The following is a 23,259-nucleotide window of genomic DNA, read 5'->3' on the forward strand; positions in this document are numbered from 1 at the left end:
GAAAGTCAGGATTCATTCCCTCACTGATCCGTTCTCGCGATGAACTAGAAATGCAAATCACTCACTCATTGACTCGTTCACTCACAGATCCGTTCAGTTGGTGAACGGGAAATGCAATTCACGACTCGTTCGTGAAAGGGAAGTTACGTCATTTTCTTCTTCGTTTTGTTTTACGGCGAGGTGGCACCAGTTTCAATGCGCATTACCGACACCTACTGCTTGAAGTCATATGAACTGAAAAAAAGAACGAATCACTTTAGGAAGTGATTCGTTCACTTTCGTTCACTGAAATAAATTCGTTCTTTTGAACGAATCCTTCACTCACGAGCCAACACCAGGGGGAGGAAAAACTTGAACGCTTCGACTGAAGGAGGTGTGACTCAGTTACCAGTGTGCTGTGGTCGCGTTTTGTCCACACGAATTTTCCTCGTGCCGGAGTAATTTTACTTTCATAGCTCCAAAGTGTTAGGCTCCAAAGTGTTAGGCTCTGCACCCCGACCATTTTTTGTTGACGTCTGATGACTTTGGCGTGGTTTTGGACGTTGTCTTGTACTAGCAGTTTCTATATATGAGCATATTATACTTTGTGTCATCTTGAACTGCAACCAGGTATAGTCAATGTTTATTTTAGAGCATTTTGAGGTATTAACATGTTTCTATATTTTATTTGGATTTTTTAAAAGGGGGGTTTCACCTTGTATTTTATTTTATTAAGTTGGTCTTCCTTCCTGTTTCCTGGGCTTTCAGCATCTGTGAGGGTTCAGCAGAAGGTTGAAGATATAATCTTGAAACCACAAGTGTGCACATCAGGCACTCTTGTGCAATGTGACAGGATCCAAGATACTTTTTAAAAAAAAAAAAAAGTTGTTAATGACCTGTGCTTAAACAAAGAGGTAGATGTTTGCAGTCTTTGGATATTAACCCAAGAAGTAGATTTGAAAGTAAACACGTTACAGTGATCAAAATATCCATCTACTGTACTGTAATAGATGTCTATCATGACTAGTGTACTAGGTGGGATTTGACATTGAAATGTTTGCAAATCCGTCCTCACTATTTCACAGATTTTAGCGGTTTCTAACAGTTCTGACCCCTGCTTATTTTTGGTGTAATTCCACTGTCAACCCCTAGATGACAGCACAGTATTTTATTTGACAAATTTGGAAGTACAAGAATGAGAAATGGAAAGTTTATTTCAATTCAGCTTAGTTTTTGCTCAGTTGTGACGGATTGCTTCTTAAATGTAATGTTTGCAAGCAGCAGCATTACTTCTCATGTGAGGGGGACTTCAACTGTCTTTCCATGGCAAAGGTGAAAAAAACATCTGCAGGAACATGCAATGACTGTCTGATGAATATAAGCCATGGCCCAAAGGTACAGACTGTGTATACAGATTCATCTTATAAAGCTAATTGGAGCACCACCTCCCCTTTAATGAAGGTCTATCCACTATCATTGTAGCTATACAGGTAAAGCTTGTTTGTCTGTTCTTTTTCCTTGAAGAAAACACTGTTCCTTGCTTAGCATGCACTATTTGCTCTTTATTTAACGTCTTGCAGGATCCAGAGTGATGTACAGGAGAGCTAAAAATGAAGCAGGTTGTGAAGGAACAGTTCCCACCAGCCACATTCAGAAACGCTGTCGGAATGTTGCACCTGTGGAAAGTTCCAGCTAATTGAATCTTATGCCGTGAGTGCCCAAATTATGTTTGTTCATTAGCTCCCGCATCAGTTAAGTTAACATGTCTGTTCTATTATGCGTTTTTTTTTTAAAAGTATTTTGTGCCACTTTTTGTGTGGACCCAAAGTGGGGTGATTGTTTGAATGATTGTGATTTCAATTATTACCAAAATAATCGTGACTAATAATTTTTGCATAGTTGAGCAGCTCTATTTTTGTTGGCAGCGCATTGGAGGGAGTGTCGCTGGAAATGTGCCTGAGGGAGTCACAATTTGGTGGCAGAAAGTCAAGCTAAATTTAGACCACGTCTCAAGTTACATTCTTACCCAAACACTAACCTGTCGCCCTCCAAATGTTTGTCTCTACTTCTTTTCCAAAGCACTACAAAAGCAAAAACCTACGGTGTATTGTCTCATCGTCACAATTGCAGCCATAGGTCGTACATGAAAAGTAATTTAGTTATGAAATGATTGAAATACAAATTATTAAGCTTTTTACTGCTGAAAATGGCTAAATAAGTAAAGAATCGCTTTAGTAATGGCCTTGCCACAAAGAGCCGGAAACTTGCTCTCTGCACACACGGATTATTTGTTTGATGCACTTGAGCGTGTGTCACGGCCAAATAGTTCCTGAAAACACAGAAAGGCTCACCGTCTTAAAGACACTAAACTCTTCATTGCTAACAAACTCGTCGATATTTATGTTTTTTTAACGATGGAGGAGAATAGCGATGTCTTTTATCAGGAGCTCCCAAAAGTGGTGAGTCAAAATGATCGGCCAGTTATTTTTAAAGGTAGTATTTGAAAGCCCGTGGGGAGTTAGGCAATCTAGATTGAGTTCATTTTCCTACCAGGAGCTGCACGCTCACCTTAACGGGTCGGTGAGCTTCCAGACCATGGAGAAGCTCATTAAACGTAAGCCACATCTTAACATTGAACATCACATGACGGCCATCGACAAAGGCCAGCGGAGAACGTTGGATGAGTACGTAGACCAGACCACTTACTCTATGTGCGCTCTAATCAGCACTTGATCGCAGCGGGTTTTTATGACAACATGGCGTGCTACAGGTGCTTTCAGGTCTTCAAGGTCATTCATCAGTTGGTGGACACGGAGGAGGACATCCTGATGGTGATCATCAATAATGTCATTTTTCAAAATGTTGTTCCAAAGCACCGTGGCAATGTTCAAGCTTCCATTCTAGGTGGCTACAGATGTAATTAAAGAATTTGCTGCAGACGGCGTCAAATATTTAGAGCTGAGGAGTACACCAAGAGAGGAGAAGAAAACTGGTTTGAGATGTTGAATGGATTATTTAATTCATCCATCACAGGGAGTTATGTTGTTACTAATATGTTGTTGATTTTCAGGGTTGACTAAAAAGAACTATGTGGACACTGTAATAAAAGCAATCCAGCAGTGTAAAGAGGAGGTGGACATTGATGTTAGGTAAGCACATAAATAATATTCTTCTCTCACAAGAGACACTTACCGTCATTTATACTGCAGGTTTCTAGTAGCCATCGATCGCAGAAATGGGACCGAGGTTGCCATGGAAACGGTGAAGCTGACCGAGGAGTTCATGTTGTCGGCTGATGGGTTGGTGGTTGGACTTGATCTCAGTGGGGATCCGACAGTACGTTTAAATGTTTTCACAGTCACGTAGTGACAAATTCTTGGTATCCTTCTGTTAAATAAAGAATAACCAATAGGCTTAATAGTCAAAGAAATAACTTGAGCATGACAAAAAATTATATTTAAAAAAAAAAAAAAAATAACAAATGAAAATCAGACATTACATTTTAATTGTGGTTAAACAGAATTATTTTAAAGGAGAAAAGTTGTCTTGGGAAAATTATAGGGTTGGGTTTAGTGTTAGGAAAAAGTGTTAAAAGCATCAGTTCACAGTTGGTGAAAAGGACAAGTTAAATTTGACAATAACATCTAAAAAAAACAAATCACAGGTTAATTTTCTAGGCGTGTAATGCCCATTCCAAGTCCTTCCATTCAATAAATGATATTGACATTGATCGAATGGTGGTTTTCAGGTGGGCCACGGTAGAGACCTGCTTCCTGCCTTACAACGAGCAAAGAACAGTGGACTCAAGTTATCGCTGCACCTCTCAGAAGTAAGACATTCAAACATGCACTCAATATTTGGCACGTCTTCCTATTGAGATCCTTGGCAACCAAAATATTATGAACAAGTCTCACTGTGATGCAGTACTTCACTGCAGACAATCAACCTTGTTCAGGTAACATTGCTTTTGACAAAATCCGTCTAAATTGGATCAAGCCTTTAGAAAAAAATAATTAAATCAAGAATAAGGTGGGGTTTTTTTGTCAAAACTGATAAACTTAAAACAAACAAGGAACTTTTACAAGGTTAGCCCTAAACTTTGAGGGGGAAAAAAAAAGCAGAAGATATTTATATAATCTTAATTTAGCACCGAGTCACTAATAGCATAGTGGGACAGTGTATCTAATGAAGTGCGTCGGTCTCCGAGACGGATGAATGCTGACGGGTGGTGATGAATTGTCCCAGGTGCCATCTCAGCTGGAGGAGTCGGAGCTGCTGCTCAACCTTCCGCCAGACCGCATCGGTCACGGCACCTTTCTGCATCCTGACGTGGGCGGATCGCAAAGCCTCGTTGACCAGGTGGTGAAGAATAACATCCCTTTGGGTGAGGCATGCTCTTTGCCCACACTAGCAACACAAATCAACGCGCAAGTAGAATGACTAAGGCACACTAATGGAGTGACATGTCATATTTGAAATGTTTCATGTCACCAGAAGAAGAAGCATGCAATAGTTGGCCTCAGCAGTACCTTGAACCTGTTAAAAGTGCACGTTCGTCATTATTTTACTCATGGGGGCAAGCAAATACCAAAGTGTCATTCAACAAGTTCTTTCCTCCACCAGAGCTTTGCTTGACATCAAACGTCAAAGGACAAACTGTCCCATGTTACGCCAAGCATCACTTCAAATATTGGTACCAGTTGGGACACCCAAGCGTCATTTGTGTAAGTCTTCTCTTTCAAGTAGCTGTTGTGGTACTGTGCTACTCCATGATCTTCATCCTTGTTTTTCATCTTTAATGGCCACAACCTTTACGCACTGCTGTTCACATTAGTATTGTGAATAAATCGAGACATGTTGCCTTGTACATAAATGTTGTCATTTTAGTGTGGTCCTAAAAATGAGTTAGTGAATTCAAAGTTGTTTCTATATTGTACTGGTCATTCACCAGTTTTGATGATTTGTCCTCCGGCAGACTGACGACAAAGGCGTGTTTAGTACAGACTTGTCTCAGGAATACCAGCTGGCTGCATCCACATTTGGTCTGGATCGGGAGGCTGTGTGGACGCTCTCTCAGCAAGCCATCGACTTCATTTTTGCAGAGGAAGCGGTCAAGCAACAACTGAAGCACAAGTGGACTCAAATACAGCCACACATGCTCAAATGACAACTTCAGTGTCGTGTCAGCCAACCGCTTACCTCACTTTATAGAAAAGGAAAAACGACTACCTATTTACATTTTTGTAGCAATTATAACATTACAAAAAGTGAAAACACTTGAAACTGTTGTGTTTGACACTCCTGTGCTGATTTGTATAATTTTAAATGAATACAATGTAGACATGCCAATGTATGAATATATTAGGCACACATGATTGTGATGTAAGAAAAATAAGCAACTAAACTTCTGTCCATTTCTTGCCTTCAATTAAAAGAAAACAAAACATTGCAGTCCTTTTTACCTCATCCTCAATTTACTTGAGCACCTTCTTTCCAAATTTTCCACGTTTGTCTTTCTTCTTGAATTTTCCATGCTGCATGTCCTGCTTTTGCTTCCCGTGATGAAGACCACCATTGCTCGCCACATCCTTTGTGACATCAAGTTTTCTCTTCTTGTCACTGTTGGGAACAGATTGAAAAGCACCATGTATATTTGCTAAAAAAAAATACTTAAATGGTAATTTTTTTTTACTAACAAAGCCTTACTATACTTGGTAATTATTTTATTTTTTTTTTTACAAAAAAAAGCCTTAATTACAACGGTAATTTCTTTTTTTTTTTTTTTTTTTTACCAATTATACATGTATTTTTTTTTACAAAAAAAAAGGTCATTTTGTTTACTAAAAAGAGCCTTACTATACATATTCATTACTTTACAAAAAAATGCTTTACTGTTTTTTTTTTACTTAAAGCTTTACTATGCATGGTTTTTTTTTTTACTGAAAAAAATATTCATTATTAAACAGTCACTTTTTTACTAACAAAAACTAATATGCATAATCTTTTTCTTTTTTTTAACTAAAAAAAGCACGCATGGGTAGGCAACTCCAGTCCTCGAGGGCCGATGTCCTTGAAACCCTTACTCTACTTTGAAACCCTAAACAACCCTGGTTTGAAAACCTACTTTGAAACCCGAACCACTTGCAAATGAAGCCTTTGCGGTGAAGAGTGTTGCTACTCCACCTTTTAATGCTGACCATCGCCGTGTTTCCAGCTTTCTTTAGCACCTCGTCCCATTCCTCATCATGTCCGCGGATCTTGTACCTGGAACCGAAAAGGATGACATCACATCAGCATCAAACTTGTCATTTGTCACAAGTTAAGACGTGGCCTGCTTACTCTTCCAGGTCAAGTTCCTTCACTTTCGCCTTCTCCTGCTCGTGTTTCTCCTCAAACTCCTTTGCCGCCTCATTCTAATCAAAGAAGAAATGATCTTTTATCAACTTTTAGTTGTCACAGCATTCATAATACGGAAAAAGTGTATCTTTTGTAGATAGCAGAATTGCAGAATGAAAAAACTTTTACATTTATTTTTAAGACAACTAAATAATTGCTCCACTGTAATTAAATTAATTTGGAGATTAAAAAGACGATTGCATTTCACATATATTTACTGTACTTGTGAGAGGAAATTATTTTTCCACACATAATTTTATTTTGGAGGACGAAACAGAATAGGAATGAGTTGAACAGTAAGCTGGAACAGTTTGAATCAGCCCCACCAATTGAATAGTTGGAACGGTTTAAAACGGTCAAGAAAAGTAGAGGTGAATCCTTTAAATTTTAATTCTGGTCTTGCATTTTGAGATTTTGAAAAAATAAAGCTGAACAGTTTGAATTGTTCAAGAACTGTGAATATTAGAGGTAATACCCCAAAATTTTAATTATTGGCTTTTGTTTGGGAATAATGAAAAATTGAAAGGTAGCAGGTGTCAATTTGCTTTATGTTGGCAAGGCTTTGTGAAAACGGCCATACCAGATCATCTTGAAGGCTTCGGACAGTCGGCTCCATGGTGACGTCTTTTGTTGTTGCCATCTCCGCTTCGATGGCTTTTTCTTGGATGTTGGTAAAAATCTACAACGTACAGACAACAGAGAGGATCATAAAGCACCGAAACAGTAAAAAAACAAATATGAGACAAATTTTAAAAGAGAGAGATTAAAAAGATGAATCGGTCAGGCTCTAATAGCATGAACGTACTTGCACAAATTTGCGCACGAAGCGGTTGAAGAGCCCCATGAGCTGCGAGCTTGGGAGCTCCACTTCCTTCTCCAGCTTCTCCACCGATTTGTGCTGCAGCCCGACGCCTAACAGCATTGCCTGGAAAACACTTTCCGATTTAGACAGAGCTTCAAAAGCACCAAAAAATTCTAACAATTCTTTAGCGAGGGGTTTCACAACAAGAAGCTTACACACTGCGCCGCTGACAAAGACACGTCACCCAGCTGCTTGAGGAAAAACAAACGCGCCATGGTCGGGACGAGGTCCATGATGAGGTGGTAGTCCACCATGCTGCGCGAGTACAACTCCAAACGCTTGAGGTCGTAGGGGCTGAAGTGAGCTGCCAGCTCCGAGGCGCTCAAAGCTGCCGGGAGCAGAGAGGACCAGTGAGATAGGAGAGTCGCTGTCGAGGAGCAGTCCCGTGTCCACCTACTGTTCGCGACCTCCTTGGCGCCTTTGTTCTGTAGGATGCTGAGGGCCAGGCTCGGGTTGAAGTTGCTGAACTGGTAGGAGAGCAGAGACAGGAAGCGCCTGCGGAAATCTGAAGTGTGCCACAACGTTCAGTTACATGAGCTAAAGACCAGAGAAGCGGTGTGGACATTTACCTTTCCAGAATGCAGACAACCAGTGGCTTTGCTGCTCCTCACTGTGCAGTTCCTTTATCATCACACACGAGTGCTCACCTGTTAAGTCGTTCTGCCAAAGCACAATTGGGTTTTCTATCAAAATAATAATTGTCGTGACAAAAGAAATTACAGTACCTTACCTGAATTGGTAGTTAAATTTTAGTTGAATTAGTTGTATCAGAATATAGTTGCAAAGCCGTTTTATTGTCAGATGCAACAGTTTTTGTAAATAAAAATGACTAATAATTTGCCTTTCTCTGGGAAAAAATTTGGTATTTTGAAAAAGTGTAAATAAAGTTGAGTCCTTTGTAAATGGGCAAATTTAGCCGCAGTAATCGTCATACTTACAGGCGTTTGTCTCAAATAGACCGGAGTATAACCTGCTTTCTTCCAAAACCTGTAAGATTGAAAAAAAAAAAAAAGAAATATTTCACAGGAGAACACGGACGACCTTGCTGTGCTTATTCCACACCAAAGCATCCTCACTTGAGCAGCTGAGTTGTGAGTCCATAGGAGACCCCCAAATAGTCCAGTCGCTCCGCTCGCCTCTCGCTCAGCTTGAGAAGCAGCGGCGGGAGTTCCTTGCGAGGCGTCACCACCTCCTCCAGGAGCGTGACGGCCTGAAAGCAAATTCATTTGTGTCTCATTTTAATTGGTTCAAATCCATCAGCCGTTTATCCGCCCGTACCTCGCTGCTGACGGTAGTGATTTCGTTGTTCTGCGGCACGGTGCTTTCGTCCATGGTGGGGAACTTGCCCTCGTAGTACATCTGCAGCAGCTGGAGCACTCGTGAGCCGTAGCCCATCTGTCAGGCAAAAAAAAAAAAAAAGACCTCTAGTTACATGCAATGTAGTATGTATTAGCTAATATTAACTAACTCATCTAAGCATGCTTTTATAGAGTTTGCTTTGCCCACTGTTGTTATATGACACAACATGGAAAGATAACAAAACTAATCAAAAAATAAAAAACATACTTTTTGATAGTCAGGATTGACTGCAATTCGCACCACTCTGCCTCCAGACAGGCTGCCAAACTCCGGATCTTGGAACTGGAGACCAAAGGCTCAATGAGATGAATTCCAAACAAAGATCATTTTATGATCCAGCTCATGTGTACCTGTTCAGACACAGTCCATGGAATGAGGTCACCTGCGGCTTTCTTCCCTCTGGAGAGGCTGTTGAGGATGGACTGTCGGGATATTTCGCCTTCCAGACACACCTGGATATTCCCATACAAATTGTTTACTTGGAACATTATGCACAGGACAGGCTCTGGCCCATTTCCATGTTTACTACCTGCACCACTGCGAGGACCTCAGGCAGCGAGTTTTGCGTAGGAGGAACGGGCGGCAGAAGACAGAAGAGGTGATGGGCCGGCGCGTCGGACAACATCTGCAGGTCGTTGGGGGAATTCTTGAGGAGAACAAAAGAAGTGAGTAGGTGGAGCGAAGAAGAAATAAAGGAGTGGGGGAGCATTTTAAAGGCTCACCTTGTAGTGCGATGCCACATAAAGAGCCATCAGCCTCTGCAGGAAGGCCTCAGACGCCTTGTGGTAGCAAAACAGGGTATCTCTGTTCACGTAATATCTAAACACAGCTTGTTAAGTTTCCAATACTAGTTTCTACTAAATTTAGGAAGTATTCAAATACTGGAACGAAAGAGATTTTATTTTGATGAACCCATAGCAGCTGCTACTTAAGTCACAGCAGTCACAAGCCGTCGAGCCATCGAGGATGTTGAACTCCTTTCAAAAAGGATACAGGTCACATGTTTGTGGAAGAGGACAACCGGAGATGAGTCTAGGAATGTTCAGGCAGTCCAAGCAGAGCAGCTCATTAAGCCACTTCTCCACCGCGTCGCCCCCTGCGTACCTGATGGACTCGTGCAGGCTGACCTCGTGGAGCGTGCGAGCTGCGCGGGGAGCCCACAAACGAGTCAGTGGCTACGAAGGCTAAGCTAATGTACAATTCATGTGTACCTGCTGCTAGCCTGGCGGTGGTGCTGCTCCTGTTCTCGGCTGACATGTTCTGTTGACTGTTTGCGCTCTGCTCCCTCAATTGCTGGATCAGTTTGAGGGAGAGAGAGCGACCGGTGCCTTCGTAGCTGCAAAGTCAAATAGAATCAGATCCACTGTTGACATCACATCACATAAACCTTACATTTAAACAGGGGTGTGTAGACTTTTTATATTCACGGTACACAGTATGTGTACCCCCACATTCAGTGAAATTGTACCGACCCGTTGATGGTGGAGGCCATGAAAACCAGATAAGGTCCCAGCAGTTTCTTGACTAGCGGTAACGGGATGGCTGCAGCCTCATCAATCACCAAAAGTTCAGCCTGGCCCAGTTTGACAGCATCGCCCGGATGGATGTACTGCAGACCAAGAGGTTTGTGTTTCGCAATGCGCACATTGAAAACCAAAACGTGAAAAGCGGCTTCACCTGAATGGTCTGCCTGTGCTCTTTAAAGACGTTCACCCTCACGACCGCTTTGTTGAACTCGGGATTCAGCGACTGGATGATCTCATAATCCAGATGTTCCTACGGCAGATGAAGACGACATTTAGCGCAGGCAGATAAACCGGTGACATGATGCTCATGTAAATTACCTGATACTGAAGTGCGTCAAAGCCTTTAAAGATGAACTCAAACATGGTATGGAGATTGTCCGGGCTCGGGGAGGTTACAAAAATATTGGAGTAGCTGGAAACAACATCAGAACACATTTAGCAAATTCTGTAAGCAACATGATGTTGTTTCAGGAGACATATTGCCCTCTTTTTATGCTCTGTTGGTTTATTCCTACCCAAAAGCCACAGCTCCGGCGACAGCCAGCCCCAGCGCAGCAGATTTGCCTCGGCCTCGAGCAGCCGTCAGAGCCACGGTGCTCCTCAGGGTCTTCTCCGAGATGGCTTCGATGAACTTCAGCACGGCTTTGGCCTGACGAAGAGCACACAAATTGCAACATCTCTGACAATGGATGTTACATTAAAAAAATTGCCTGAATCGTTAGCAGATGTTTTTAAGAGGCAGATAACCCCAAGGTTGATGTTTTGAGTGGAAGTTATTTAGTTAACGAAAACTACAAAATAACAAATAAAATTTGTTGTCTTTTGAAGCAATAACTAGATGAAACTACATTTTATATTTCCAAATTTAACTAGAATTAAAGAAAAATTATGTGTTTCACTGTTCAACTTTAGACGTTCAATCAAACAGATTTTCACCTGGTCCATGGTCCTGCAGTTATCCACCAACACACCCACTGGCTGAGTGTCCTGGAGAGTCTCCTTGAGGTCCTTCAACTCCTGTTCCTTTGGAGACAAACCATCCTCCTGAGGAAGAAATGGGGGGGAAATTATAAGGTTAAGAGCACTGAGCCAACAAATGAGCAGGCGGCGTTTCATGTACGGGCACCTGCGTCTTGGGCGGAATAGGCTTGATGTTGGCCATGTGGCTGGAGATGGGCAGGATGTTGAGGTGGTCGTCGATGACAACGCAGTTTTTGCAGGAGGCAAGGGACAGGATGAACCTACGGCAAGACAAGAGGAGCACTTAGTAATTGCTGTAAAAAGTTCCAAAATGTGACCAAAATTGACCTCTCATTGAATCTTCCAACCACATCTTGATGAGCCTCCGTTCTGTAACGAGCATGCACATCCTGGAAGAAAAGTCCGATCGATGTAACTTAGAGGTGCAGTTTGGCTAGATTCGCTTCATTCAAAGTGAGATAATTTAATTTTATATCAATAAAATTATATAAGGAGAACTCAAAAGACTTACCATAGTCATTGTGTACAGCTGCTTGAGGGAGTTCACTGTCCGTAACAGTATGACTACTATACCGCCGCCTTCAACTGTCTCAACAGTTCTGGCTAAGAGGTTGGGAGTGAGGGCTTCGAAATCCTGTGTAAGAATGTAAACAAGATCACAATCTCATCTCCACTTTCACGTGGGCAATGTTGGATGTGAATGTGAAAAAAAATACTGATGGACTCACCTGTAGAACACACATGCCAAAAGTGTTTCCCAGTATCTTGTGGGTTTCATTGTAGTAACAGTAGCGAATGTTAGTGGCAGCGACAAAAAGCTCAAATGGGTCATCTTGATTCAGATTCAATGTGCCTGTTTTTATTTTCTTCTGAAGATGCTTCATACGTTTCTTGCGATTGCTGCTTGGGCACACACGTAGGGGGCAATTGTGAAAAACAACAAACACAAAAGAAATATGAGGAAAGGACGTGTATTGTCACCTGCTGAAGCCAAGTTCTTTTTTGTAGCACCACAGAACAGAAGGTCGCGCTCGGACGCTTGCTTTGGACAGCATGTGATGCAGAATCACCACCTAGACCAGGGGTGGGCAAACTTTTTGACTTGCGGGCCAAATTGGGTTCTAAATTTTGACCGGGGGGCCGAACCAGGAGCAGATGGATGTAGTGTTTGTGTGAAGTAATATAAACGACCTGTAAAGGTCATTGCATAAAAGGTTTTGGCCTTTAGTAGGTAGTAAAGCATGGATATTCAAAAAAAGTTTTTTGAAAACAAATGCATTTATTAACAGCATTAAAAAATAAAACATCCCTAAAAAACTGCTATCAGTGATTCTCATAAAATATAACACTGTTATTATGAATAACAGTCTCCATCACTTCAGTGCCTGCAGGTCAGATTAATGAAATATGTATGTTTATCTTATGAGATCACATCAAACGGCAAACATTTTGACCAAATATATCATCTTGAAGAATCGGTGAAAGCATACATCCAAATAAAGTAATCAAAACGGCAACACGGTGAGGGGTATCTGAAAATCAGAGTAGAGTTTTAACTCACAAACACCTGGTAACAGAAGTGAGGAAACGGAAAACACTTCCTTAAAGTAAGCCTTAAGAACTTTAAAGGTTAAGATTAGTCACAAACAGGTGGTGCATCAATGTCCTTGAGCATCGTGCATTGTTTGAAAATGAGAATGGTCGCTAGTTTCAATCCCTGCTATTTGTACAGATCATATTCAAAATGCATTTTTTTACAACAAACTTGAAAGCCTCCCCTTCATTTTCAGTGTTCATTTGATGTTGATGTTCATGTGGCTGAACGTCACGTCGCGTACGTCGAGCCAAATTGGCCACTCTTTTTAAACACTCGGCACTCAGTGTCCACCTTGCTTTTCCTTGGGCGACTCATTTTAATGGAAGGATTCCAGGGGAAGGTTTGTGTGTGGCTTTAGCGTAAAACTGTATCCGAAAACTCGGCGCGCAAATTACAAGAATGCTGTCGTCACAGCCCACACTCTAAATTCGGCACTGCTACAAATAGAGCGCGAGTGCGCCATTTCCGTACTACTGAGTACGTACACGCACTTGTGAGTGTGCACCGAGCTTTCTGACACGGCTTCCGGTAGTAAATGCGCAGGCGAGTGGTTCCCCATCTACTGGGGAAACGCAGTCATTGCAAGCAAAATGACCGAAAAAAAAAAAGGTTTAATAATACAATTTATTTAGGGTTGGCGGGCCGGATTAAACGGTCCCGCGGGCCGGATGTGGCCCGCGGGCCGTAGTTTGCCCATACCTGAACCATAAGCCCAAATAAATTGTCATTCTGATGAGTTCCAACAAGCCCAAACCCAGTAAAAGAATCATGACGTTACCTGGTCTCTTCCACGATCTCCCACCACGACAAACATGGTGCGATGCTGCAGGGCGACTCCATTCTCGATTTGGACCCGAATGCGGTTGTCAACCTTCTTGCGGACAGTTGCCATTGTTGTACTGGGGACACAATAATTCCTTTAATGTTGTAACAGCTAGTATGTTATACAAAGTGCTTATAGCTTTCAGGGGCCACATCGACACATCAAGAGAAACAGGTGAAAGCTAGCAAACATAAATGAAAATGACAGAATAAAAGTGCATTTCCTATTCTGTTTTCCCGAAGACGTCGTGCTAGGTAAAAGTAAGATGTAATTTAAGTGGATCTTTACACAGCATCGGGCTGCATCACAACATCGCAAGCGTCAACATGACTGTTCATTCACACAGTAGATTGCCTGAATATTTGTCGATATGAAACAACAGAAAACAATCGACCTTTGGATACATGCATAACAATTCCCATGTTACCTTTTACTGCTAACACGCTTCCTAAAAATCCCCAAAGTCGAAACTTTCGTTTAGATGAATGCTGCCATCATGGTGTTGATAAACTCACATGGAGGGAGACACGTTTCGTGAAGGACCCCTCGGCGTGACGTCATATATCTGCGACATTGGTCCAGCCCAGCCATAGTGCTTTTTGCACGTGCAGTCTAAAATAAATGCCTTTAGCTTGATGGTTGTGTCTAGCATGTAACAATAGTTACACTTGTTACTATAACTTGCCCAGTCACCCGGGAGGCTTCATCTCGCTGTGACCATTAGCCAAAAATAAATAAGATGGTATGTAGGCTAATAACAGTGAATTACATCACACAATAGAACATACTGCATTTAATGTAGCTAATTATATTCAAGAAAACAATAAATTAACTCCAGAATCTTGGGTATGCAACACAACTTTATTGAAACCCTTTAAGCAACATCAATTTACAAACAAGGACAGGGAGCTTGTTGAACATAAAATGTTTGTTTTTTCCAGAACCAAAATGACAATAACTGAGAATGGGGAATCAACTCCCATGGATTGGACCAGCAGTGGCGGATGCATTTTAATACAAAAAATAACTTATGAAATCTTTCAAGTTTCCAGGAATATTGTTATCACATGGCCTTTGTAAATGGCTGATTGCATTTACATCTTTACTTGTGTCCAGACTACATGATTTCCCATTTCCAATATCAAAGCAGTTGCTATTTTGATTGGAGGAGACAGGATCGATATCAATGATGAACATATTGAAGAGAGCAAGAGTGAGCTTGGGGGAAATGAATTTTTGAATTTGGAATTTTCAGTGTGGTGCATTTATTCAGTCATTACGACAGGCCTTTCAGGATCTTATTGCCTGGCTGCTGCCTCGCGAAGCGCCTCGTGGTCCCTGGGCGGCTCCGCGCTTGTAGTTCTGTTGGTAACCATCCTTGAGCAATCAGTGACAAGAAAAGGGACAGTTTTTGTTAGCTTTCAAGACCATAATAACAATAAAAAACTTTTGAATAAGAATTTCATACCCTCTGATAATTCCCATTTGAGTAATCCCGGGGTGTGTTGAACTGAGTTTGTCCGTAACCAGAGTTGGGGGCGTTGGCAAAAGGAGGGCGATAACCGTCATAGCCACCTAGAAATTAACACGCGTTTGCTTTTGGGGGTTAATTCCATCAACTAAAATAAGATAGGCATCAACAAAAACATGTGACTGTACATACACCTTGTAACAGTATTATAAAAGTGAGTCGTAGTACCCAATGAATCCAAAGTTGAGTGGAGGAAAAGCTAACCTCTGAAACCATTGGATGAGCCTCTGTAGCCGTTGATCATGCCTCTGGCATTGCGGGGTCCACCACGCGACATGCCTCGGCTGTTGTAGAATGACTGAGGCTGCCTGTTGAAGCCTGGGCCTTGCTGCGAAGGCTGTTGATGGCTTCCAGGCTGGTCTTGGGAATGGAAGGCACCAACTATTTTCAAACAAAATCAACTCTAAAAGTCATTCCATTCTTGGTTTAAAGCATCAAATAAGCATGGATAGGATGGGAAACGGGGGTTTGCCCACCAGGTTGCAGTTGTTCAGGCTGCATCTCTGCTGGTTCCACAGGATGCTGAGGCTGGTTGCTGAAGGCCTGGTTGAAGCTGTTCTGGTACTGGCCGGGCTGGCTCAAAGCCTCTGTTTCACTCGCAGGCGGGACTGGCGCGTTGAGGTTGAACACCTAGAGGGACCCAGGGGAAATGTTTCAGTGAAGAGGGCAGGCCGCATACCAGGTGTGCCATAATAGAGGAACTGAGAGGAGTTGGGAGGGATGGAGCTAACAAATACGTTGATAGTGATGAAGCATAGCCACAAAATGGCCTTACCGTCTGCATGGACTGGAATGGTGCAGCGTTGACATTGATGCCGCTGCTGTGAGGAGCTTTGGGGACAGGCTGGTAGACGGGGGTCTGTGAGGCAGGCGGGTGAGAAGCAGATGGTGGAGGCTGCTCCGGCGGCAAGGACATGGACGTCTGTCCAAAACGGAGAGGCTATCATTTTTGTTCTACTCACGATGAAACCAAGCTTTAATGGTGCATTTTCACTTCAAACAATTTACAATCCTTTGCAATGTAAGCGCAACCTCAAATAATATAGATAACACTGTCTGCATGTGTCCAACAGTTTTTTCTTGTTTACCTGGATGGGGTCAATGGCTTCTGTTGGTCGGGAATCGGGCGTATGAGAATTCTGATACATGGGTGGTGGTGTTGGGGAGACGATGGGTACCTGCAAAATAAATAAATAAATCACGTCAAACGTCATAGCAGACGGACAAAAATGTTTATTTAAAAAAAAAAAAAAAAAAAAAAAAAAAAAATTAAACAAGCATGGATTGTCAAGTCACTCACATGTGCAGGCTCAGTTTGGACAGGAACAGTGTTGAGTTGCGCAAGCCGTGAGTCAGGATGAACTAAAAGACATTGGAGGCTTTGTTAACAAACCTCCTTGCGAAGATGCCATGCCAATGACTTTTCTCGTCTCCTGGCTTACCTGGAGGACACATCATCGGTGGCAGGTCCATAGGCTGACCAGGCTTCATGGGCTGGGCCGATACAATGGCAGGGTCGATGGGCGGTCCATCAAAGTCCAACATGGAGTCCTGTGATCAGAGGTCCAATTAGCATTGTGCTAAACATACTTCCATTCACACTCAAGCCTATAGACAACTTAGAGTCACCCGAGAACCTAACATGAAAGTTTTTGGAATTTGGGTAGGCAGCTCCTGCCAGTCCAGTCCTACCTGCATGAAGTTGTACGTTCCCTGCATCTGGGCCATCAGGTCCTGCACCACCTGCTTCCTGACCATGGGGTCAGTCGGCGGCACAGGAGTCACCAAGGTCAAAGGGTGAGTCTCCATAGCAATAGGGGGAGGGGCCTGCTGCACTGGCTGCTGCTGCTGCATGGCAGCCATCACCTGTGAGGCACACAGAGCACAGACTTGACATTTACCGAACAGGTGAAAGTAATCAAATCAAAATAAAAACAGAACAGATGACAGACAGACTAGATGGAAAAAAATTGAATGTAATGAAACAAAATGGTGACTAGGTTAAACAGTGCACCTCAGTTTCTGTGGTCCACTCATCCCCTTGCTCTTGTTTGCTGTTGCTGTATGTGCCATCTGGAATGAACTGTCTGTTTACAAACTGGAAGTAAAACGAATAAAAGCAAACATCAGTGCTAGAATCAGTTGGCAAAAAAAAAAAAAAAAACATACCGGCTGGAGAAACATTAACTACTAACCTCTTTTGTTTCCACTGCAATGGGCTCTATGTACTCTTCAACGATTTCGGGTTCTGTGAAGAAAGAAACTTTTTGCTCATTGCACAGCTGTCATTTTATGACTAATTATGATTCACAATTAATTGTGTGGCTTCAGAGAAGTTACGCCCCGACCTGCATCAACAGGCTGCTCTTCAGCTTCAGACGATTGAGCCACCGTTTCTGTTCCCGAGTTTGGGGCTGGCACTTCAACTTGCACTTCCTCCTCCACGCCACCCTCAGCCTCTCCCCCTTCCTCCTCTTCCCCACACACTCCATTTTGGTGACTTGGAACCTGGTCGAAGTAACCACTCAGCAAAACCTGGTCCAACTTCTCCTTCAGAGCTTTGTCTATACAAATGACAAAAGCAACAGAGTTAGCAAATCCGCTGATGAAAAGTGAATTCTTTGGCAGCTTTTGACTTGAAAACAAAGTGCAACAAGAATTCAAAATGTACCTATGGTATCAGGGCTGTATTACTACCAATCCGATAACAAACATCAAAATCAAAGAAAAACAATAGCAAATGATGAGATTTCAAGGACTGTTTAAAAAAAAAAACATATCTGAAAGCCAGAGTTTTATTTATACATTTCACAGAGAAGACCAAACAAAATGCTTCATCAAATAGTAATAATAAAGCCACACATACAAAACATTGAATCGCAACATTTTGCATATACCAGCAAATAGAATAAAAACAAAACAATAATTTAGCCTCTAGTTTGAAAAATATTGCATGCTACAATTCGGGGCCAATAGATTGCAAGGCTGTGACCCACTTTACAGATGTTTTTAATCTAGTGTGACGGACATACAGTAAGCAAAAGTCAGTTAGTAGACTGCAGTAATCAAGACAGGACAATAAAATGAGACCAAATCCAAAAGGTATCATATGGAGAATGCCTGACCATCTGTAAGCCACAGCTAAAATGGAGAAAGAGATAGAAGAAAAAAAATCCTAAAACATGCGGGATCTTACAAAACATAGCAAGCCATCTCTACATGGCCTAAAAAGTTTTGTTGCGAAAGCTGAGGAGATAATTGCAAAAGTGAAGACACGAGGAGACAAAAACATGAATGCTCATTCTAGTTCAGAATAAGGTCATATGGACCCAAGTTTGGAAATATTTTTGGAGATGGAAAAAGCAGTAACGAATTGGAAGGTGAGCTGTGGGTGGCCTGCGTTTTGCAAAAACATCTCTGCAACGGCAGCTGAAAAATAACTATGAATCCAATGTATTCCCCAGATAGCAAAGACATCATCATGCATAGACTATTTGAATATCCAATTACAAGCAGCAGCTGGCCCGAGTAGATTTTTCACCTGACTGCGGAGTGCAGACTCATTTCAGCAAGCCAGGAACATCACATAAGCTGTAATACAATGGCAATCTGTTATGGAGTACAAAACAAGGAATGCCATTATTCCAGCTGGAGAACTGCCAATCTTTCCCACTATATTCACCAAAAGAAGATTGCCAGAAGCACCATCAGCCCACGTCCCTCACCGAGGTGAGAAGTTTATCATGAATGCCTACACAGTTCTGGTTCACCAGCGTCCTCAGCGTATGGCCGTTGATCTAACCAGTGAAGTGAAACCACAGATGACAAGGCTGCTCGCGCGAAATGCCTCGCTGCTGAGTCAGCATAAGCTCCCCGCCACAGTCCTCACCCAAGTAGAATGCAGCAGTAAGAGACTGGAGAATGCGGTACACCAATATCCATAAGCTCTCCTCATCACATCACGGTACAGTACCACACATACAAACAGTTCCCAACACATTACGGACACCAGAAGTACTGTGACCAGAAGAAGGCAAAAATACTGGGTAAACAACTTCCCTTGCACTTCTACAAATAGCGAAGCTTTTGTAGTTGAACTAATTGCACGCCAAATGTCTCCCATTCAACAATAAATAAAATAAATTTGAGAAAGTGCATAAAAGGCTGTGGCAACCAAAATGAGTAGCGCGGCCATGTTATTTCATCATCTGAAATGAAGACAAATGTGGCTATGCGCCACAGAGGAAAGAAAAACTGATTGCGAGCATACATAATACAAAAACAGTCGCCATTATATTGTTGTGCGTGCCAAAAAAAAGAGCCCGCAGGAAGGCAGTTACGGAGTCAACCAGACTGATATTTGTCAAACACATACTTTACGAACACACGGATGCACATCAATGCTGGTAGCAGCTGTGACAAAAAGCGGAATGCGATCTAATCTGTATCAAACTCCTCAGTTAAAACAGGTTACACTTCAAATCTTGCGTAATTGCTCCACTATTTGTCCCAGATTTCAATTTCCAATGAGGACTTACAAGTTGTGCCAACCACAGCCTTGTCCTTGCCTTCCAGCAGGTCCCAAAGGTGCACAGATGCCTCCTCGTACTGGTCAACCAACCTGAGCAGATGAGATTAAGACACAATAACAAAAGCACAACGATTCATGCTTACCGCAAAATAGCTCCACCAACCTGATTTTTTGGTCACGATCTGGGCCCACCAACTTGTAGAACTCATCGAAGGCCACCAGGTCCACATCTGTGAGCAGCATTGAGCCTTGCTTCAGGTCTTGGCGCACCATCTCGTCTCCCAGGCGGTCCAGGAGGAACTGCAGCTCCAGAACCGTCTTCAGCCTCCTCTGTCCCGCCTCCTCTCGTTGCAGCTGCTCTCGTCGGTTAGATTTCTTCACTGCCTTCTGGATCTGATGATGACACATTTACAAAAAATCCACAGCTTCACACTATTATAGATACTCATGGGATGACGAAAGATCCACAAGACCCACAACCCAATCCTTACATCTTGACCAAGAGCAACAAACGTCTTCTGCAACTCCCGGGCAAATTCCAAGTTATTGACGACTTCCTGGTATTTGCATAGGGCCTCCTGAGAAAAGACAAAATGAGTCGTTATTGACATAACAGATTGGTAAAGATTGGCTTGAATGATTATGTTCTCACCAGCTGGTCCTGGTTAAGACTTTCGCCTTTATCCTTTCTGACTTTGTAATCATCCAGTTTGCTCTGTGATGGACAAAGTCAAATTTTATTCTACAGGTAATTCTGATTGATGAGCCAGCAGCAAATAAAATGGATTCTGAAGCTGTGTTGGACAAGTACCGAAGGTAGGAAGGTAAAGAACTGAGGAAAGCAAGTAATGACATCAGGAGGTAATACTCCTGTATGGAAAACATCAATGTAGTAAAATTAGGACATTTCTAACAACTTATGGCCCACCCTTTAACCTACAACAGTACCACTGAAACCAGAATGAGTGCCTGCCTCATCACACGCTGTTTACCTTTTTCTTCTCCATGTTGCGTGCTTTCTTATCAATGACTTGAAGCACTTGCTTCAGGACTTCAGACGGCCCACTGAGCGCACGGCTGCCCACGACACCTGGAGCGGATCCCACATCTGGGCTGGCAGACTGCGCTGTTCCATTGGCATTCATTGCAGAGGGCATCTGACAATTCAAGTTTAGAAGTTAAAGAATGTTAACAATGGTTGAACCAGTGACTTCATACTTCCAAGAAAGCAAAAGCTGCATGACTGTGGAACATCAAGCAAATTATAGAAAAATAATTTTAAAAAAATATCTAAGAAAGAAATGACAGAAACTTAATGTTGGCTTTAACACTAACAACTCAAGCGTATTATATTTGTTTAATTAATGAAAGGATGAAAATATACTTCACAATGATAGACATGATGACTGTCACAAGAGTTTTTGTGGGCTCGTAGTCCTCGTCAAGCATTTTGGTGTGTAAAATTCTCTCGTAATGTGATAAACTTAACCAAGCAGGTTATTAACAAGGCACCGTTACCTTTCCTTACTAAATCGATGTACTGCGGGGAAAAAAACACTCTTCTGGATTGGGTGTATGCTCACTTTCGGAGCGAGTTGGTAATAAAATGTTCTTGATCAGATCTTTGCTCCACCGTGGCGACTTGTCCAGTGATCTGTGAGGTTTGCTAAAATGTCCGCACCACCGTTAGCTTAACCCGTTAGCAATTAGCCTTATCACGCAACGCTTGCTTGCCTCGCGGTGTGTTAGCTTAGCAAGCCTCGCTTCCTCCGCGAAGCACAGCAAGCAATTTCACCCACCTTGATTTTTTTTCTATATATATCCACCGGGGAGATTTATGGAGAAATGCACAAGACGGCTAAATTGTTACTGGTGTTCTTTGTTGCTTTTACTTTCTTTTTGACTCCTTGTGGGATCCGCCCCGCCGGCCTCACCGACAACTGAGACGGCTAGAAGGAGGGAGAACCACTTTATCAAGTCGAATGTCCGTTTTGTGCTGTCCAAGATATGCCAGTCAAAATAAAATTGAAAATGTACATTTAAAAATTACATGGCGACATGGTCGTACAAGAAGATTTATTAATAATATTTTTAGAAAGTAATTACACGAATTGAATAAAACTTTAGTAACAATACGCTCATTCTTGTCGTTGACTTCAATCAGGCATATAAGCGTAAGCTTCCAGGAGGAAAATCTGCACAATCATTAGCTTTGATGGAGATGTGTGGTACTGTGGTTGAATCCAAATAAATGCTTTACATTAGTTTTCTGCAACCAACTATTTGAGACATAAAATACATTATTTCTCAAGAATTTGAATGTACTTTTCACCCTACTGCAAAAAAACATTTATCAATCACACTGTGTTTGCTTTTAGGTAATTAAACCAGGGAATTTGATATCTTAATGTTTGATATTTTGTTGTTTTGTAAACATTCATATTTGGAAGTCATCTCCAAAGGCATAGTGCAATAATTGTGATTTGCAATGATTATGTTAAGTCAAGTTTATTTATATAGCCCTAAATCACAGGCAATTCTCACAGGGCTTGACATATACACAAAATTGACAATTATTCTCAAACATTCCCTGATCTTAAACTCCCAGTTTATGGATGTATAGGAATTGTTGACTGATTTAGAAAGTATCAAGTAAACTTTTTACCCCCATGTGCCATGCACAAATGACAGCCATGACCCAGGGGGTCTTTTTGTTATTCTATAACAGCCCTTTAGTTAAACCAAAGTCGTCACCTTATCGTGGTGGAGGGGTTTGCGTGCCCCTATGATCCTAGGAGCCATGTTGTCAGGGGCTTCATGCCCCTGGTAGGGTCACCCATGGCAAACGGGTCCTAGGTGAGGGGTCAGACAAAGCACGGCTCACCCAAGCCCCTTATGACGAAAAACACAAATGGACTTTGTTTTCCCTCGCCCGGACGCGGGTCACCGGGGCCTCCCTCTGGAGCCAGGCTTGGAGGCGGGGCTCGAAGGCGAGCGTCTGGTGGCCGGGCCTTCGCCCATGGGGCCCGGCCGGGCATAGCCCGAAATGGAAACGTGGGTCCCCCTTCCCATGGGCTCACCACCTGTGGGAGGGGCCGAAGGGGTCGGGTGCAATGTGAGCTGGGCGGCAGCCAAAGGCAGGGACCTTGGCGGTCTGATCCCCGGCTGCAGAAGCTGGCTCTTGGGACATGGAATGTCACCTCTCTGGCTGGAAAGGAGCCCGAGCTGGTGTGCGAGGCAGAAAAATTCCGACTAGATATAGTCGGACTAGCCTCCACGAACAGTTTGGGTTCCGGTACAAGCCTTCTCGAGAGGGGCTGGACTCTCTTCCACTCTGGAGTTGCCCACGGTGAGAGGCGTCGAGCAGGTGTGGGTATACTTATTGCCCCCCGGCTGGGCGCCTGCACATTGGGGTTCACCCCGGTGAACGAGAGGGTAGCCTCCCTCCGCCTTCGGGTGGGGGGACGGGTCCTGACTGTTGTTTGTGTCTATGCACCAAACAGCAGCTCAGAGTACCCACCCTTCTTGGGGTCCCTGGAGGAAGTGCTGGAGAGCGCTCCTTCTGGGGACTCCATCGTTCTACTGGGTGACTTCAATACTCACGTGGGCAATGACAGTGAGACCTGGAAGGGCGCGATTGGGAGGAACGGCCCCCCCGATCTGAACCCGAGCGG

General features: G+C 42.9%; 3 protein-coding genes across 8 annotated transcripts; 1 reads left to right on the plus strand and 2 right to left on the minus strand.

Moving 5' to 3' along the window:
* Positions 1-389: 389 nt before the first annotated feature.
* Positions 390-5,430, plus strand: mapda (N6-Methyl-AMP deaminase). 5 transcript variants are annotated; one of them, XM_049723454.2, is made up of 11 exons: positions 729-1,469; positions 1,560-2,438; positions 2,533-2,663; positions 2,750-2,810; positions 2,884-2,971; positions 3,050-3,128; positions 3,189-3,315; positions 3,728-3,808; positions 4,225-4,363; positions 4,603-4,703; positions 4,955-5,430. In XM_049723454.2, exons 2-11 carry the CDS (start codon positions 2,394-2,396, stop codon positions 5,144-5,146), a joined length of 1,044 nt encoding a protein of 347 aa, XP_049579411.1. In that variant the 5' UTR covers positions 729-1,469; positions 1,560-2,393; the 3' UTR covers positions 5,147-5,430. The 5 variants fall into 5 exon arrangements, with proteins under 5 accessions (XP_049579414.1, XP_049579411.1, XP_049579412.1 ...); XM_049723455.2 differs by having other exon boundaries at positions 735-1,469; positions 1,560-1,689; XM_049723457.2 differs by lacking the exons at positions 729-1,469; positions 2,533-2,663 and adding an exon at positions 390-609 and having other exon boundaries at positions 1,560-1,689.
* On the minus strand, positions 4,837-14,106 carry nat10 (N-acetyltransferase 10). Its single transcript, XM_049723418.2, has 29 exons — positions 13,951-14,106; positions 13,479-13,599; positions 12,085-12,176; positions 11,832-12,003; positions 11,615-11,737; positions 11,431-11,492; positions 11,249-11,363; positions 11,059-11,166; positions 10,638-10,771; positions 10,441-10,534; positions 10,274-10,372; positions 10,069-10,205; positions 9,808-9,932; positions 9,590-9,740; positions 9,319-9,415; positions 9,126-9,242; positions 8,947-9,048; positions 8,804-8,878; positions 8,516-8,632; positions 8,314-8,447; positions 8,176-8,224; positions 7,807-7,897; positions 7,635-7,742; positions 7,393-7,565; positions 7,181-7,300; positions 6,956-7,054; positions 6,319-6,392; positions 6,163-6,243; positions 4,837-5,598 (listed from the first exon to the last, which is right to left on the minus strand). The coding sequence occupies exons 2-29, from the start codon at positions 13,590-13,592 to the stop codon at positions 5,454-5,456; spliced, it is 3,108 nt and encodes a 1,035-aa protein (XP_049579375.1). The 5' UTR covers positions 13,593-13,599; positions 13,951-14,106; the 3' UTR covers positions 4,837-5,453.
* Positions 14,107-14,365: 259 nt separating this feature from the next.
* caprin1b (cell cycle associated protein 1b) lies at positions 14,366-21,554 on the minus strand. Of its 2 annotated transcripts, none has more exons than XM_049723419.1 (18): positions 21,385-21,554; positions 20,578-20,742; positions 20,238-20,300; positions 20,077-20,163; positions 19,749-19,978; positions 19,593-19,675; positions 17,403-17,618; positions 17,250-17,302; positions 17,069-17,152; positions 16,747-16,920; positions 16,497-16,605; positions 16,355-16,416; positions 16,143-16,232; positions 15,830-15,976; positions 15,531-15,684; positions 15,259-15,435; positions 14,992-15,098; positions 14,366-14,900 (listed from the first exon to the last, which is right to left on the minus strand). In XM_049723419.1, the coding sequence occupies exons 2-18, from the start codon at positions 20,740-20,742 to the stop codon at positions 14,814-14,816; spliced, it is 2,088 nt and encodes a 695-aa protein (XP_049579376.1). In that variant the 5' UTR covers positions 21,385-21,554; the 3' UTR covers positions 14,366-14,813. The 2 variants fall into 2 exon arrangements, with proteins under 2 accessions (XP_049579376.1, XP_049579378.1); XM_049723421.2 differs by lacking the exon at positions 21,385-21,554 and adding an exon at positions 21,104-21,249.
* Positions 21,555-23,259: the final 1,705 nt, after the last annotated feature.

The sequence above is a fragment of the Syngnathus scovelli genome, chromosome 6, assembly GCF_024217435.2.
Source record: "Syngnathus scovelli strain Florida chromosome 6, RoL_Ssco_1.2, whole genome shotgun sequence".
Classification (NCBI taxonomy): Eukaryota; Metazoa; Chordata; class Actinopteri; order Syngnathiformes; family Syngnathidae; genus Syngnathus; species Syngnathus scovelli.